Source organism: Oreochromis aureus, linkage group 5 (assembly GCF_013358895.1).
Source record: "Oreochromis aureus strain Israel breed Guangdong linkage group 5, ZZ_aureus, whole genome shotgun sequence".
Lineage (NCBI taxonomy): Eukaryota > Metazoa > Chordata > Actinopteri > Cichliformes > Cichlidae > Oreochromis > Oreochromis aureus.
The window spans coordinates 340,898-358,964 of record NC_052946.1 but is presented as its reverse complement, the minus strand read 5'-3'; the positions used below and the strand labels follow the sequence as shown (position 1 = coordinate 358,964).

Sequence of the window (18,067 nt, the reverse complement as noted above, 5' to 3'; positions counted from 1 at the left end):
ATGTGTGTGAAGAAGGGGAACAGTAAGTTCAAAGTGGCATGGTGTGTTTTTTGTTGCAGCTGGCTTACCACACTGCTGTGCAGCACAGAACAAAGTCAATTGGTCCATCAACGGGATTGGCTCGCCATCAATTACAGGATCTGTTGCAATGCATCGATAGGAAGGACAAAGGAAAAAAATCTGACCTGTCAACGACAGTGTCATAGGCCATTAAGTTCCCATATAATCACAGATCACAATTTGCTGTCACCTAAGTTGTACTATTTGTAACATTACCCATGTTACAAATTGAAAATAAACAGTAAAACACATAATAATCTGTGCAACAGTTTCAGTTTCAATAAGTAAAATAAAGTTTTCCACAAAACACTGCTTACAATGAACTCATGAAAAAGGCAGATAAAAAATGAACAATTAAAACACTTTGCTCACCGATCTAAAAAAGAATGGCACAGGAGCGCGAGATGGTGCAGGAACGGTGAAATGACGCCGTCTCTATTTCCCGACCTTCCTCGACCAAACAATGTAAAAGGAACCAAACTAGTTACTCGTCTTAGCAGTACACATGCAATAAAACAATTTTTCATAAGCAGCGAGTGCTAACTCTTCTGTTTATATCGCTTTTTTCCCCTACCTCATTTCAGTGAATTTCCATCTCTTTTTCCTCGCTAGCATACTCATGGGGGATTTGCGAGAGAGGAGGAAAAGCCTGTGCTCTCTCAGACGGAGATGGTGGGCGGGGCACTGCACCACGTTACAGCACCTTATTGGCTAAGAGCAACCCACTTTTACGTCAGAACTCTTAACTCTTTCACTGCTGAACCTATGGCTTATTCACTATAAATCGAGTATAACTGCTAAAATTAATAGTCTTTTTTTTACATTTTGGTACAATTAATCCAAGCCATACTTAAATATGGGTTACACAAGTGTCAGGATTCACTGATCTGGCTGAATCTGTGATTTAAAATGTGATCATCATTGGATTCGTCCTACCATGTAAATGGGCTTGGACACAGTAGCTGATCTCTTACAGAGCCTATGATATCGTTGGGTGGATTGGCCCACTGAGGCCAGACTCAGACTCTGAATTTCAGTTATTAGTTTTAATACATTTAATACGTTTTTGAGTGTTAAGTCATTTCAGCCTCATTTTGACTCAGATACTTAAATTTTCTCCAAGATCCAATCGTTAGACACATTTTTGTGCTTCTGTCCTTTTATATTGATAACTGAGCGACTGGAAAATCGCAAAATAGCAAACTAATGTAAAGCTGCCTGTGACAAAGTGGGTGAGAACACCACTTGTCTATATTCTTAGTTAACATTTATGTTTCGATTTGGCCATATTTCATATGTATTCTGTAATAGACAAACATGTACTATCCCGGGTTTGTTTATGTTTTGCACATTTACAGGTTATATAATATAACATCTTGGTTTAAACCGTTTCTGACAAGTTTGTTAAATTAACATGTTTTTTATTTCAACTGTTAATTGGTTTAGTTTGAACTTACCTTACCTACCTGTGTTGCAGGAACAAAAGGAGGAAATGTAGTTTTACTTCCTGTATTTATAGCTTCCTGGTTAATCTGAGGTCACAGGAAGAGACCAGGAGAAGAACGGGGAGAATCCTTGTAATTTAATAAAGCTAATTTTAGAGTGTGTTTATAGAGGAATGGATTTGTTGTAATATTTATCGACTATACACCGCAGAGTTTTATTGCTAGGAATGAGTAGAAGTACAGGTTTGAGTATAGATATGTTTGCCTTACCTACCCTAATGGAATAGTCCAGGGTGAGATTGTTTGGTTAAGTGGACTATTTCAGCAGATGAACGCAGGTGTTTCTTCATCTAGGCTGTGTCCCAATTCAGGGTATGCACGCTTGAAGTACGCACACTACGCGTACTACGTACGGTGCGTACTACAAGTACGGGAAGTGCGGAAGTGAGAGGCTTGTGAAATGGGACGGTCTAGCCTTCGTTGCGCTGTTCAGGTTGCCTAGCAACCATGATACTAACCGCGAGAAATGTTTCATACAGCTTTGTGTGACAGAAATGAAGGAGAAAAAATGTTTTGTTGGTCATTCATTTTTGTCATGACATCACTTTGATTAGTTGAGTATCTGAGGCTGAGACCACAGGACTGTAAAACATGATAGTTGGGCTTCATTTCTGTACTGAACAGTCATTTCAAGATTAGTTAGTAAATAACAATTAGCTAATGTTGTTCATGAGACTAAAGTCATCTCACTGTGGTAATGTTAATATAATATGGACAATATTATATGTATTGTCAGATATATATATATATATATATATATATATATATATATATATATATATATATATATATATATATATATATGAGCTTGAACTCTGGGTCGAAGATGCAAGTAGCAGTTATTTATATTTCCTATCACCTTAAATCTTCACTCAAAGACAAGTATCTCTGACAGTGTATATACAGATGTATTATATATAAGAGACAAACATTGTTCTTTCAATATGCTGGCATTACTAAATTTGGCTCAATGCTTATATATATGTGTAAAAAGAAAATGTACGAGCTGTGATAACTGTTTCTGATAGAATGAAGAGTAGACTGATATATGAAATATTCCTTTATTGGGTGAGAAAATCAGACCATGTCATAACTGCTTTAAGTCATACAGAATAGATATCAGAGCCTTAAACAGGCTGACTTCTGCTAAATGGGTCAAACTGGGCAGAAAGTCTACAAACACATAACATCCTTATAGAATATGATGTAACACTATAGATCAACTTACCTCAGAATATATAAAGCATATAAACAATTACAGCAATATGATGCAACAAACACAGCAGTGCCACTAATCCAAAATACTCAAAGCTTCATAGAACTGAAACAAACATTTATTGTTAGCTCCATTCTGCTGCTGATACATACTTTAGGTTTCTGAATATTAAACTTGTTGCTGCCTTTCATAGTGTGTAACTTGAAGGGCCTGAGTACTTTCTCCCACACTGAAAACACTGGGATGATAACATTATTTGAACATTACCTAATAAGACTGATTCAGGACAGACAATTAGTTATTCTAAACTTTCCTAGCAGTCCTTCACAAACAGGGAACAGTCTGTCTATTCTCTCCATCTGTCAGCTGCTGCTGGCTCTTCCTCCTCCTCTTCCTCACACACTGCTGAGTTTGTCCTGGTGGATCATCAGGGTGCAAAGCCTCACAGATGATGTGCAGCAGTGGGTCCCTCAGTCTGTCCTCACTCTGGACACTTGCAGTTGTCACACATGGAAATCAAATGTGTGATAAGCTGCAGGATTCAAACACAAGCGTAACTTATAAATACATGTTCATACTTTTATTCCACAATCAGAGAGAAAGAAACAGAGAGAGAGTGCAGGACAGACAGACAGGTGACAGTCTCAGGTGTACACACTGCTACAAAACAGCACAAGAGAAGGAGGATTTAGTGTTTGTGTTATTACGAGTGCTAAACAAGAAGAGTTCCCAGATGGTCCAGTGGACACATGTGTGACTCCTGTGATTAAAGCATCTTTCTTTCAGCTTAACGAGTGAACCGTCAGCTCGTTCAAACACACGTTAAAGTCCGTTTGGCTCGACACCACCGAACAGAGGCAGCAATATAACATAGCTAACATTAACAGTGCAGTGAATCCTGCTTGTGCCGTCATATTCAGGACTGCAAACCGAGCAGCATCACTGACTTTCAGCTTGTTGTGTTTGTGGATATATGACTGACTTTAATTATCCATAAAATCATCACATTCTCTGTAAGATTAAGGTCAACTATATATATATTTAGAAGTAGAGGCTTTAAAACCAAATTACCGCTTAAAGTACAAACATCGCTAATGTCACATAACTTTCCCGACATGTGGCCAACAGTAATGTTTTAATGTTCACATAAATAAGTGACATAATACTCAGTACTTACTTTTGACAGTTCACTCTTTGCCGCTCCCTTCTGCCGTATTTTTGCGGCAAAATTATCACACCCACCCACCGCCGCTATGGATTGTGGGATATATGGGGCCCACGAGGCGTGCACGGACCACGCTTGATATTTGGGGAAATCGACGGCGCATTTGGAGTATGCATTTGAAGTACACTTTGAATTGGGACAGCCGTCGTCGCGTGGCGGTGACGTAATCGCACTTGAAATGCGTACTTCAAGCGTGCATACCCTGAATTGGGACACAGCCCTAGTGGGGGACGAGTCAGGCCATGGACAGGTTGTAGATGATTTTGTGGATTGGTGTGATGAGTCCTTCCTTTCACTAAATGTGTCAAAAACTAAAGACATGATTATTGATTTTAGGAAGTCCTCTTATAGCTCATCACCTACTATCATTAAACTACTAAAAAAGTTCAACAAAGACTGTTCTTTTTAAGGAAAATGAGATCTTTTAATGTCTCATCTGAGATGTTGTCTTTGTTTTATAGAAGTTTTATCGAATCTGTGATGTCCTTTTGTATCGCTGCCTGGTTTGGTAACCTGACGGTTAAGAATAAGAATCGGTTGGGACTTCTGGTAAAAACTGCTAGCAAAATTTCAGGGCGCTGGCAAGATGGACTTTTGGCCATGTACAATAAAAATGTGCTTAGAAAGGCTCATTCTATTATTAATTGTTTGAACCATCCACTTCACAGTGAGTTTGAGTTGTTGCCTTCCGGCCGCCCTTTTAGACTTCCTGTGAGGAAGACTAAAAGACTCCAGTATTCTTTTATCCCTACTGCATCTTGTCTCCTTAATGGCAAATAACTGTCCTTGGACTTTCTATCACTATTATTGTCATTATTATTTTATATTATTGTTCTGTTTATTTTTATCCTGCTGCTAAACTAATTTCCCCTTGTGGGAAAATAAAGAAATTGAATTGAATTGAATTGAATTGAAAAGGACCAGCTCAGTGTAGCTGTGTACAGTTTGACCTTAATTTCTGTTGATTTAAGTTCAGGTATGTTTATTTGAACCGAGTTAACTATGGAGTTGAGTTTCTTATTTGTTTTTGTAAATATTGTTTGGTCACAAAATGGTGAATAAATCACTCGCTATACTGGACAGCATCTGTCTCCTGCCAGTCTTTAGCCGCTTAGGTCAAGTCCTACCACACTGCCATTTCAGTCTTTGTTAAAATGTAAACTTCTGGAAATACAGCCACTCCTTTATGAATGAGGACATCAATCGCAGAGTCAGTCAGCTGATTTAGTTGCAGCAGGACAGGAGTCAGAGAGAAACTTAGGGTTTGTTTGAGAAAACCTGGACGTGAGTATGTTAGTGTCACAGAGTCTATTACCCCAGTGACTGACTCAGAGTTGAACTGTTTTTTTCTGCAACAGGAAGCCATAGTTCCACCATCTCAGGTTTAACAAACTCAGTTGTTAGCTAGACCTGCCCAGCCATACCTGTGACTGACTGTGCCACATGGGCACACAGCTAATCTGTGAGAGCTAGTATTGCTGATTTGTAGGGGATCAAGTAGTTTTTTTTTAACTCAGTGACATCCAAATCAGTTTGGATCTTTAAAGTAAAATGTTTCTTTCTCACTCCATTAAAATGAAACTACCATAAAAATGTGAAAGACTGTTGATTTTTTTATACTACAGGAATAAAAAAAGATCAGGAAGCAGGAATCAAATGATTATTTCCCTGCCATTTATCATGCAGGTGGCTTGTGAACGGGACTGCGGTTCCACTGAATTTGGACCGATACACCCTGGTGGCTGGTACCCTGGTGATCAGCAGCCCCGACCCCATCCGGGATACAGGCTCTTACCAGTGTCTAGCTATCAACCGTTGTGGCACCATCATTAGCAGAGCAGCCAACCTCAAGTTTGGTTGTAAGTAATAAAGACCTTTCAGTCATTTTACTTGTTTGAGCTGTCTGCTTTTTAACCCTTGTATGGTGTTCGTATTTTTGTTACTCAGCCAGTGTTCATGGGTCTGGTGGACCCGCTAGAGTTTTGGCTTTCCAATTAACACTATCAAACAATTTTATGTTAAATTACTCAACAGATGTTTACTTTATCCCAATTACGAGCCATGTGAACAGCAAACATGGTTAATTTTTTACTTTTACCTTTGTTCGATCGCATTTATGAATTAATGTGCTTCTCGTTTTTTGTCAATAAAATGTTATAAAAAAAATAAAATAAGTTCTAATCAAGTGTACATATCCTTATACCATATTTTGCAGGTTTTGATGGTATATACTGCCTAAAGGGGCAACGGCCTCTAAATGGCATGGGTCTCACAGACCCGAACACCATACAAGGGTTAAAACATGGCAGAACAGGCACCAAACAAAAACACAACTTTACATTCTTTCTCTGCTTCTGGATCAGAGCCCACTGGTTTTATGACTTTTCTATGGTTTTTTTCAGCATTTATTACTTATTTGTCTGCATTTGCTTGTTCTTCAGACCTCCATGACTTCCCTCCAGATGGCAGAAGTCCTCAAACAATAAATGAAGGTCAAGGAATGTTCTTGGCCTGCCAACCTCCTCCACATTACCCAGGTACCTCCTCTGTTTCATTGTTCTTGGAAATGATATTTTGTATATATATTCTTAGAGAGCCACAGAATAGTCCTGTGTGTGGCTGGAACATTAGTTTTTACTTTTGCATAATTTTCCTTCACTAAGAAAAAAAAGAGTCCTGCTGCAGCTAGCCACTTCACCACTAGTGCCCAGGGCCAAAAGGTGATTAACAGGTCAGAGGGGCAGAATATGAAAGTGAATATGAAATGAAATCTCTCACTGATACATTGTGACTGTTATGATTGTGACATTTTAAAGTGAAAGCTGAGCGCTGACAGAATGAAATGACTAAAGTGATTGACGCCGATTCTTTTCTTCTCTAGCGCTGTCTTACCGCTGGTTTCTCAACGAGTTTCCCAACTTCATCAGGAAGGATGATGGGCGCTGGTTTGTGTCACAGGTCACTGGGAATCTGTACCTGGCCAAAGCTGAACCTAATGACACAGCAAACTACTTCTGCTTCACAACAATCAACATGGAAGTTAGCACAAAGAGCACATTTAGCAAGGCCAACCAGCTCACTGTAGTCCCCGATGGTATGAAAGACCTACAGCTGCATCACTTGTCTCTTAGCATCCACATGTATGTTGGTTGTTCTGCTGTCTGTAGTTGAGCCTAAATTATTACAAAAACATAGGATAACAGGGTGTTATTGTTCACTGATAGCCCAGTGCAACGTCCACTTTTATATTAAAGTTGTGGCATTAGCTTGCCTGCTATCAGTTTGCTAAAGGCTGAAGCAAAGTTGATTTAGAGACAACTGCTGACTTTCTCCTTCCCATAAGTAACCCTACTGGTCAGCCCGTTGAATACTGGCCAAAGCCTTCTACTAAAGATCTAATTTAGACTGAAAGAATTTGGAATTTGACAACACTAAAAACAGGTTATGGCACAGAAAGCAAATTAAGTGATAAGCTAATCTAAGAAGATTTGCTTTTTCATTCCAGCCAATCCCAGGAAGTCAGCTCCAACCATTAAAGTGCGCTTCCTAGCAGATACCTATGCCTTGGCTGGACACACTGCCCAGTTAGAGTGCTTTGCTTATGGAAAGTAAGTGTCCATCACAGAAATTGCTATGTAATGCTTCTTTACTTTTTGCATAATGTGTCTTATATTATAGAATGACGCTGTTCAGCTGTAGTAATACATATCCAGGGATTTATATATCCTCATACATCAAATTTGTAATTATCACTCTCTGATCTTTGCACTCTGATTTTATTGACCTCTTACTTCCATCTCTCAACTCTTGCTTTGCTTTTCATCTTAAAGTCCAGTTCCAAAAGTGCGGTGGAGGAAGGTGGATGGTTTAATGCCATCCAAGGCAGGCCCCACTGTGGAGGGTCCCACCCTGACCCTTCCTGAACTCTCCTTTGACGATGAGGGCATTTATGAGTGTGAAGCCTACAACTCAGAAGGAAGGGACACGTACCAGGGACGCATTAATGTGCAAGGTGACTAAAGGTTCTTCATTGTGCAGCAAAGCATGTGTAATTTCATTTTTAATGCACTTGTGTTCATTTTATAGCTCATGTATATTTGTTTTTTATTGCCTTTCTTCTTGTCCAGCTCAACCAGAGTGGTTGCAGGTGATGACCGACTCAGAGGTGGAGATTAGCTCAGATCTTCAGTGGAGTTGTGTGGCTGCCGGAAAACCTAGACCCTCTGTACGCTGGCTACGCAATGGACAGCCACTTAGTACACAGGTAACACACACACACACACACACACACACACCTGACCATAAAACTTCTCCAGAAGGCATTTGGCATGTCCATGTGGGCAGCTACAATTATCCTTTGGACTTGAAAGTGTTGATTTTGAAGCAGAGAGATATTTCTTTGATGACTCTCAGCCCATCGTGATGATACTGTGGGCATTCCAGTAGATCCAGCTGGTGGCGGCCTCAACCCTCGGTGTTTCCTGTGTTTTTCCTTAACATCCTAACAAATTTCCTCCCATGTGTGGGTGACAGATTGGATTTTCAATCAGATCAATTTTAATTTTTAGTTTTTATTTATATAGCACAACATCACAACAACAGTTAACTCACCTACAGTACCCTACAATAGGGTAATGTCAGTAATGTTGTGGGGATGGAGCTGGACTCCCTTAAGGTGGTGTCTGAGAGACGGATGTTGTCCAAGATAAAGACAATGCAGGACAATATCTCCCACCCACTCCACGAGATGCTGGCCAGTCACAGGAGCACGCTCGGTGGGAGACTGAGATTACCCATGATGCACCACTGAACGACACAGGATATCATTCCTGCCCGTGCATATCTCTGTACAACTCCTCAATCTAATACACAGTAAACACTGCAATAGTTAAAACCTTTTTGCACACGCGCTTTTCTTACTTGGTGATGTTGCTGTCAATATTCTTGATATTTATTTATAATCACCTCTGTCATTTGTTGTGTTAGGGTTCAATGTTGAGAGAAGGAATCCATAAATAACCACAGATCCAGGCGTGTGCAATTTAGACGGCATTTTAATGAACACATGTGTGAGTTCAACAACCCAATCAGTATTGAACTGTCTTTACCATATTCAGACAACGGTTTTATAGGGTTAAGCTAGTACAGCCCCCTTTTCTGTTGCTAGGCAGATTTAAACAAAGCATACGTCACTCCAAAACCACAATGACTCTTAACATAGTCTAAAACAGAACATCTTCTTCGGGTCAACGGCAGGTGCTTCCTGTCAGCCCGCCTTCGCTGTCGCTTATCTCCTGGGACATCTGGTGCACTTCCTGTAACAGACTACCACGTACGCCTCGACTTTGCAGTTATAAACTCTTACCTACTAAATGAGTCTATCTGTGTGTGCGTACACGTGCGAGGGCGCGTGCATGCTGTGTACTGCGTACGTGTCATGACCTCTCGTACTATATGTGTCTGTATGTGTGTCTCGCCCTTAAATGCTCTCTTTGCTTTCAGTTTCACTTCTGCAAAAGCCTGCAACTTCAAAAGCCTATAACTTCCTGTCTCTGCCCTCTACACAGAAACACTGAGATCATAGAAGCATTAAAAACATTTAAATTATAGATTCAACTCAACCGTTTAAAGTGGTTCTTCTTGGACCTGTAATAAAGACTATAACCATATATTTGAACATCTGAATGCATCTAAATGCAACATCACTATTAATACTGAAATGTTAATGATGATTATAAAAATAGCAGCAAATAATAGCAGTAAAATATTTCTATTCTCAATAGTTGATATTTATTATTGAGTGATTTGTATATCGTGCTATTTCTTAAATTTATAAATCTGTAACATTGTATTGTTAAATAGTTTGTTGTCTGTTTCTGTTACTGTACTGGAGCAACTGTAACCCACATAATTTCCTTATGGAATAAATAAAGTATGCTCATTCTGAGTCTGAATACAACAGCAAATCAGAATAACTTGTATTTATGTCCAGATTCTAGAGCTGATCTCAGAATCTGCAGTTGTTTGGAAATGGCTTCATTAACCTTCTGGAATGGTATTCTGAAATTCCAAGACTTTAGAGCTATTGTAAATTTGAAAACAACTTAAAAGCCTATTTCGTATACCTTTAGATATACTCTGTGAATGGTACTCATGGCCACTGATCAGTGGTCTTTGATCAAAGTGGTTGTTGATCTGTGGTCATGCAAATTTGCTTATTAATGATCATAAACTGATCTCACAGCCCAGTTTTCATTCAGTGGTGCTAGTTTCAGTCATTATGCAAATGTACATAAGGTTGGAAACCTGCAGTCAGCTGAGACTGAAGGAGTCACCTGGATGATGATGAAATGTTTCTCCTGCTGAAAACGTCCAGATGAACAGAATCAACCTTTTTGGGGGTTTATTAAATGGTATTATGGTATTAGGAACTGTGCCGAAGTGCTTCATATGTGATAGATTCTACTTTGTGGATGTAAGTGGACAAATTGTGTGATAGGCTCCAACTCCCATCACTACCCTGGGTTGGATAGGTGGAAGGGAATGGATGAATGAACACAAGGAGTTGCTACGTATACATTACTGGAGTAAAACTGAACAGTGAGGTCTCATAGGACATCGTACTTCATGTGAGGCAGAACTTGTCTTTGTTGTTAGTCCTGTGGAACTTTATCTCATGTTTTGCTACTGTAAGATAGAAGCAAAACATAACAGAGGTTATTTTACTACTATTTCTTTGTCTTTTGCATGGTGTTTATGGAGAGGGCTATGAGCACATTGTGGCATAACTTTCAAATTTCCTTATTTATTAGGGACTTCATCTTGATCCCAACCATGGATACTGCCTCTTAAAAGCAGTGAAAAAAGGAACCAAAGCATAATTAGACAAATAAGGAAAACTGTGCTTCAGTTAATGATTCGACCTAAGAACACCTGGGTGTATGAATATGGCTTTTGTCCTTTAATAGTTTAAGTGTTACTTTAGTTATTTCTGCAAACAATGAACTTTATAATGCAGTATTGTACAGCATGCTTTGTTACACATGTCACAGATCTGTTTGTGCTTTCTGTAACTTTATCTCTTCTTTACCTTCTTCGAACCTCAAGGATCGTGTGGAGGTGAATGGAGTTCATCTTAGAATCATCAACCTGGCTCTGGAGGATTCTGGCATGTACCAATGTGTGGCTGAAAACAAGCATGGCACCATCTATTCGACTGCTGAGCTCAGGGTCCAAGGTAGATAGAGACTTTTCATTCTCAAGTCAAGCCAAGTAGTCAAGTTGTTATTGTCAACCCAACAATATACACTCAAGTATATAGTTGGATGAAATATCATCCTCCTATATCAAAGGTGCAAACTGTAAAATTAAAGAAATTCAAATACATACGTACAACTATACAGAAACAAGATAAACTACAAATGAGTACAGTGTTGTACTTGAATAGAAATAGAGTAAGAATAGAAAAGAATGAGAATAAATAAAAACAATAACAGACAAAGTCGAACACAACAATACAGAATTGTCAAGTAATGGAAGTGAGAGGACAGTGTTATGTACAGTGTTATTTAATCCAAAGAAGTGTGTGGAGAAGAGAGTCCAGTGTGGAGGGGGGCAATATGGAGCTGGACTGCTTGGGGGAAAAGCTTTTGCACAATCTCGCCGACCTGCTCCTGATGCTGCAGAGTCATCTTCTGGATGGAGGAGTAAAAAGTTGGAGGGAGTGGTGATGTGGGTCAGCCATGATGGTAGTGGCTTTATGAATGCAGCATGAGGTGTAAATATCCAGTAGACTGGGTAGAAAGCTGCCAACGATGTGCTCAGTGTTCCACACAATCCTCTGGAGGGCTCTGCAATCGAACACAGTACCTGTGCTCAGTGTGATGGATCTTGTATTTCCAGCCTGTACTGTCTGGAATCTATCAGTGAGAAAGACGAGGATCCAGGTGAAGGTTTTGAGTCTGAGCAGGTTCAGTTTGCTGATCAGCTGTTGGGGGATGATGGTGTTGAATACTGAGCTGAAATCAATGAAAAGCATTCTTACGTAGGTGTACGTTGATCCAGGTGTGTGAGGGCCAGGTTGAGTGCCAGTGAGATTGCATCGTCCATTGATCGGTTTGTGTGGTATGCGAACTGTAGTGGGTCCAGTTTGGTCTGATGGTGGTGTTTTTAAAGCACTGTGGCACAACAACTTGACTCAGGGAGATGTTGAAGATGTCTGCTAGGACATCAGTCCGCTGGTCAGCACAGGCTCTGAGCACATGTCCAGGTATGCTGTCTGGTCCAGCAACTTTTTGTGGGTCGACCCTAGCGAGAGTCTTCTCTTTCGGGGTGGCTGTGGCTCACGAAGAGCAGATCAGCTACTGATCAGAAGGTTGGTGGTTCGATTCCTGGCTCCCCCAGTCTGCATGCCAAATATCCTTGGGCAAGATACTAACCCCAAATTGCCCTCCGATGCGTTCATCGGAGTGTGAATGTGTGTGAATGTTTATTAGTTGTACTTGAGTTTAGAAGTGCTTGTATGAGTGGGTGTGAATGGGTGAATGAGGCATGTTGTATCGAGCGCTTTGAGTACTCCGAGAGAGTAGAAAAGTGCTATATAAGAATCAGTCCATTTACCATTTACCATTACTGACTTTCACTGTCTCAGCATTCTCATTTATGTCTATGTGATAGACATAGATACTGGTTTCTTTAGTTACTGGCCTCGGAATAGGACTCTTGTTACTTGATCATTCCTAAAGACAACACAATAAAAGCATGCCATTACGTGGGGGGGAAACAAAACAAATTTCTTTGGATTAAAACAAACTGGAGATAAAATTTACAGCGATGCACCACTCTCTTTTGTTTCCCTATCCTTGTGTGTTTCTTCCGTTTAGTTCAGGCTCCAGATTTCCGGTTGAATCCAGTAAGGAAGCTTATTCCAGCAGCTAGAGGGGGACAGGTGATGATTGATTGTCGCCCTCGAGCTGCCCCAAAGCCCAGTCTGTTCTGGAGTCGTGGAACAGAGTTGCTCACCAACAGCAGCAGGTATTCCCCTAACTAAGCCTGTGTTACAGTTCATACTACAGTGTAAACAGCATGTATGGTCAACTATCATGGTCAGTAAAGTCGATCCTAGCACTGATTTTTTTTTTTGTGCACCCTCATGTGGTATCTCAGGCCAAAGTGGGATGCACACAGATGGCTGCAAAAGAACATTGTTGCTTAGTCTTTCATTTTTTTAAGCTTATATTCCTGTGAATTCCATGAATAGCACAAGAACTACTCAAAACAGTTTCACAGTTAGCTGAGGCCTGCTCCCATGTTATTCTATGATAAATGACAGATATAATATCTGTTGTTCCAAGCACTGAACTGATTGATTTGTATATTATTATTTTTATTGGGACTTTCAACACAAGGTCCAGAGAGATGTTGTTGCAAGTAAAGGAGTCTATCATACCAGTCAGAGGAGCCAAGTATATCTAACCTATACTTAAAAAACAATATATAGACAGAGACAGTTTCGTTAATTTTAAGTTTTCGGAGATTGTAGACAATATACAAAATTGGCTGTAATTCCATATCAGTTAATATAGTACATTTGTTAAACACCTTGAATTAAAGTTTAAAGTGTGCACTTACCGTATTTTCCGTACTATAAGGCGCACTTAAAATCCTTTCATTTTCTCAAAAATCAACAGTACGTCTTATAATCTGTGCACCTTATGTATGAATTCTGGTCGTGCTTACCAACCTCAAACCGATTTTATGTGCTACACGGCGCTCAAAAATCTGTCAAAAATGTTTTAGTACGACTTTGGTGAGCTACGAAGCCGCACCACTTGATGGATTGTCGGAGCATTACGGCTGCCGTAGTCAGCAGCCTCGTGGAGTAATCTGGGTCCTAAACTCCGTCCTCTTCAGGTCCCAAAGTCAAAAGAACACTGCGGCATCACTGAGATTTAAAAACTGTCTGAATTCTTTCATCTTTAATAAAATGATCAGCGTTGCTGCTTTACCAGGTGTGACAATTAAGTTTAACATCCAGGCATCCATGAAAACAGGATTTATTACATTTAACGGAGTTAGAAGTTAGCAGGAAGTTAGCTCGCTAGTTTCCACCTAAACATGATATAGCATGTTCTGACTGAGAGATTTCTGAAAAATTCAAACGTACAGCTCTGCTATCACTTCCAACATAAATGAAGACAGAAAACTAAACAGCAGTGACGTTTGTAGGGTTACTGAAGTTGGACTAGCTGGTATATAATGATGTGCTACGTGATCGCTAGCGACACAGCTATGTTAGCATAACAAACACAGTGAAGCTGGAGGATGTACGCTGACTTTTTTCCACTCGATAAAAGTTAACGTGAGGGTTCCCGATGGTTAGGGACAAATGCAATCGCATGGCAGGATGCTGTAAACGGACCAAACTTCAGTCAGGAGAACAACTGAGATAATCCATCCACAATATGAGGTTAGTCATTAATATACTGCAACAACATGGGAATAGAGCAGCTGTGAGAGAATTCAGCATTAATGAATCAATGGTACGGAAGTGGAGGAAGCAAGAGAGTGAGTTGAGTAAAGTTTGACTTATCTAACTGTTTTGTTTGCTTAATGTGCGGTGCGCCTTATAGTACAAAAAATACGGTAGATTACATATTGATTGTTTGATTTAAAATTCACTTTAGTGGTTTACAATTATACACCTAAGGGTATATGTAAGTTTGTCATTCTTTCAAAAACTCATCTGCAAATGGTGTGAATTCAAAGTTGTTTGGCTACAAAAATAGCAGACAAACGTTAAATTGTGCGATCTACTGTACAATATAAAGCGCCTTGAGGCGACTTTTGTTGTGATTTGGCGCTATATAAATAAAATTGAATTGAATTAAACCTTAGAAGCGCAAGCTTTGGAATAAGTCTGTGTAGATTCTCAGTCATCCAGGTCGTAGTAGTTTAAGGAGCTTGGAAAGAAACAGACTGGATTCATCCAAGAGGCTTCTTTAGATCTAAAACCAGTCCCAGGTATTGAAGCCCTAGTGGGGGTTGTCCCTTAAGAGTGTCGTTGACCTGTTTTAATCATGTGCCTCATTACATGAGCCAAGGTGTGGGGAAAAAAGGCGTGGGTCATAACCACCAGGGGTTTGGATGTTCCTGGTGACCAATTTCTTAGTCGACTAAATGAGGAAAAACATTTGAGTCTGAAACTAAGAAACACTAAGAAAGATTTAATGGACAATGTCAAAATCTAATAACAAAGGCATTTAAAAAAAACGAATAATCACGTTTCTCTATAATGAATCGTGCCGCTTAACTGTGCAGCACCTCGCATCGTGCATTATGAACATTGCATGTTATACAATAGAATAGAATAGAATAGATTTTTATTGTCACTGTTACAGGAACAATGAAAGGCAGTTTGGCATCTCTCTATGTGTGTGAAGTACAGAATAGCGTAAGTATTTACACAATAACAGACAAATTTACATTTACACAAGAAAGATATGTACAAGTTACACATACACCTGCAAACATACACACACATACATACATATATGTATATTTACATATATGCATGAGTACATACATAGACACATATTTCCACATACACGCTTACATCTATATGCATACACATACATGCCATTTAACTAGCAGGTGCATTGAGAGGTGCAGTGTGATCAGTGATATTGCACATTGAGTTGGGGGGTGCTGTTGGAACTACACTAAATACGGTTATAATTAAAGCTGCAAGCAGCGTTATGAGGGCCCTCGCACCCCAAAGCGTCGAGCCACGCCCAACACCTAAAACCAGCACGTCCAATCTGATGTCAAATGGATGGAATTCATGCATTTAACCACCAGCTAACATTTCATCTCATTCAATCATGATTATAGTCGTCCCACTAGGTGGCACTCTAACCATTACTGACAAATGGCATAATAAACATTTCCGAGATCGAGTCTCATCACAACTGCAACCTTTGGGAGAGATTGAACATTGTGTTTTTGAGTGACAGCAGATTTATGCTTTTTGGCGAGTGATTGAAACTCCACATGCCACCATGACCACCCCGTTTCCCTGAACGTAAAAAGCTTCGCAATTTAACATCACAAAGGTCTTTAGACGCCACGCACTGCAGATCGGTCCAATCTGATGAAATCCCTTGGAGGAGTTCGTCAAAGTACGGTGCCTGAAAAGAGGGGAAAATGTCGCCAAATTTACACATTAATTTTAAAATGGCTGACTTCCTGTTGGATTTGGGATATTGCTCCAAGAGACTTTTTTGTACATCTTGGTATCTCCTATAAGCTTACCAGGTTTCAGGCTCATACATAAAACACAGAACAGGGGCTGTTGTTTTGAAATTTTGTAGGGGGCGCTGTGGAGCCATTTTGCACTATTCAAGGAAAATGGTCACATAACAACAAAGCGCTCATCACATTGGAGGTTTGGGCCAAATTCGAAGACTTTTTTAAATTTCCAAGCCCCTCAAAAGCCACTTCATCTTTCATGGTGAACCGCGTTGCCACCAGGGTGCGCCGTTCAGTTTAAAGTCACAATTTTCTCACTGAAGCATCAAGAGGGACTGATGGTGATATTCACCGCTTTTGAGGTGGCCACGATGAACCTGTGAAAATCAGTACAACAAAATGAAAGACATGACATTTCCTGGTGCCACTAGGTGGCGCTCTACGTATTCCTGACAATGGGCATATCAATCTGTTCAGGGCGGGTCTGACATCATCCCTGTAAAATCTGGTACTGATCACATTGGATTTCATTGAGTTACACTAATTTGTTTCTTCATGGCGAGACCTCAATGTTCGCCATGCTGCTGGGGTCACACCCTTCAGCGAAAACTCACAGTTTTCTCTGTAACCCAAGACCAACTCCTTAAGGCTTTCCTGGAGAAATTTGAGGCTGCAGATGTCACCCATTACAATACTGTACCCCAAAGTGTAAAACATGACATTTCCTGTTACCACTAGGTGGCGCTGTCCCTGATGTCAAATATGGCAGTTGAAATATGTTCAGGGGTGGAGCCTTATCATATGTGTCCACTTTGGTCAAGGTCGGACAATGTATGACAGAGCGAGAGGCAATAAGATTTTCATGGCGAGTCATCGAAATTCGCCGTGGCGCCACGGCCTCACCGTATCCCGAAAACTCAAAAGCTCCGCAATTTAACATGGCCCAGGTGTGTAGTTGACAGTGACCAAATATGAAGCTTGTACAATGAAATTCCAATGAGGAGTTCGAAAAAGTTCGAGGCATGGAAATGGCAAAATTAGAGCCAAAATGTCACCTTCACTTCCAAATGGCGGACTTCCTGTTGGGTTTAGGACATGGCCATAATAGACTTTTTGTGCGTCTCCGAACGATAGATATGTGTTCCAAGTTTTATACATGTAGGTCATACCCATCTCGGGGGGCTCGCGTTTCTCATTTTTCTAGGTGGCGCTACTGAGCCAATTTTCCCTGGACATGTCTCACGGACATTAAAATACGTAAATTTTCACCAGACCTGACGCGTGTGCAAAATTTCATGAGTTTTTGAGCATGTTTAGGCCCTCAAAAGGCCGATTCATTTGCCGAAATAATAATAATAATAATAATAATAATAATAATAATAATAATAATAATAATAATAATAATAATAATAAGAAACAGAGCAGATACAATAGGGCCTTCGCACTTTTGTGCTCGGGCCCTAATAATAATAATAATAAGAAACAGAGCAGATACAATAGGGCCTTCGCACTTTGTGCTCGGGCCCTAATAATAATAATAATAATAATAATAATAATAATAATAATAATAATAAGAAACAGAGCAGATACAATAGGGCCTTCAAGACTTTTGTGCTCGGGCCCTAATTAAAGCTGCAAGCAGCGTTATGAGGGCCCTCGCACTCGGCACGTCGGGCCACGCCCAACACCTAAAACCAGCACGTGCGATTTGATGTCACATTGATGGAATTCATGCCTAGAACCACCAGCTAACGATTCATCTCATTCAATCATTATTATAGTCGTCCCACTAGGTGGCGCTCTAACCATTAC

At 40.1% G+C, this 18,067-nt stretch overlaps 1 protein-coding gene across 1 annotated transcript in view; it reads left to right on the top strand.

The window, feature by feature from the left end:
- Positions 1-18,067, top strand: part of cntn2 (contactin 2) — an 82,873-nt gene that overhangs the window by 5,798 nt on the left and 59,008 nt on the right. Inside the window, exons 3-10 of the mRNA XM_039611949.1 lie at positions 5,693-5,865; positions 6,448-6,543; positions 6,888-7,100; positions 7,512-7,614; positions 7,837-8,018; positions 8,134-8,270; positions 11,114-11,243; positions 12,889-13,039. Of these exons, the coding sequence (XP_039467883.1) occupies positions 5,693-5,865; positions 6,448-6,543; positions 6,888-7,100; positions 7,512-7,614; positions 7,837-8,018; positions 8,134-8,270; positions 11,114-11,243; positions 12,889-13,039 (1,185 nt within the window). The remainder of the gene's footprint in view (positions 1-5,692; positions 5,866-6,447; positions 6,544-6,887; positions 7,101-7,511; positions 7,615-7,836; positions 8,019-8,133; positions 8,271-11,113; positions 11,244-12,888; positions 13,040-18,067) is intronic.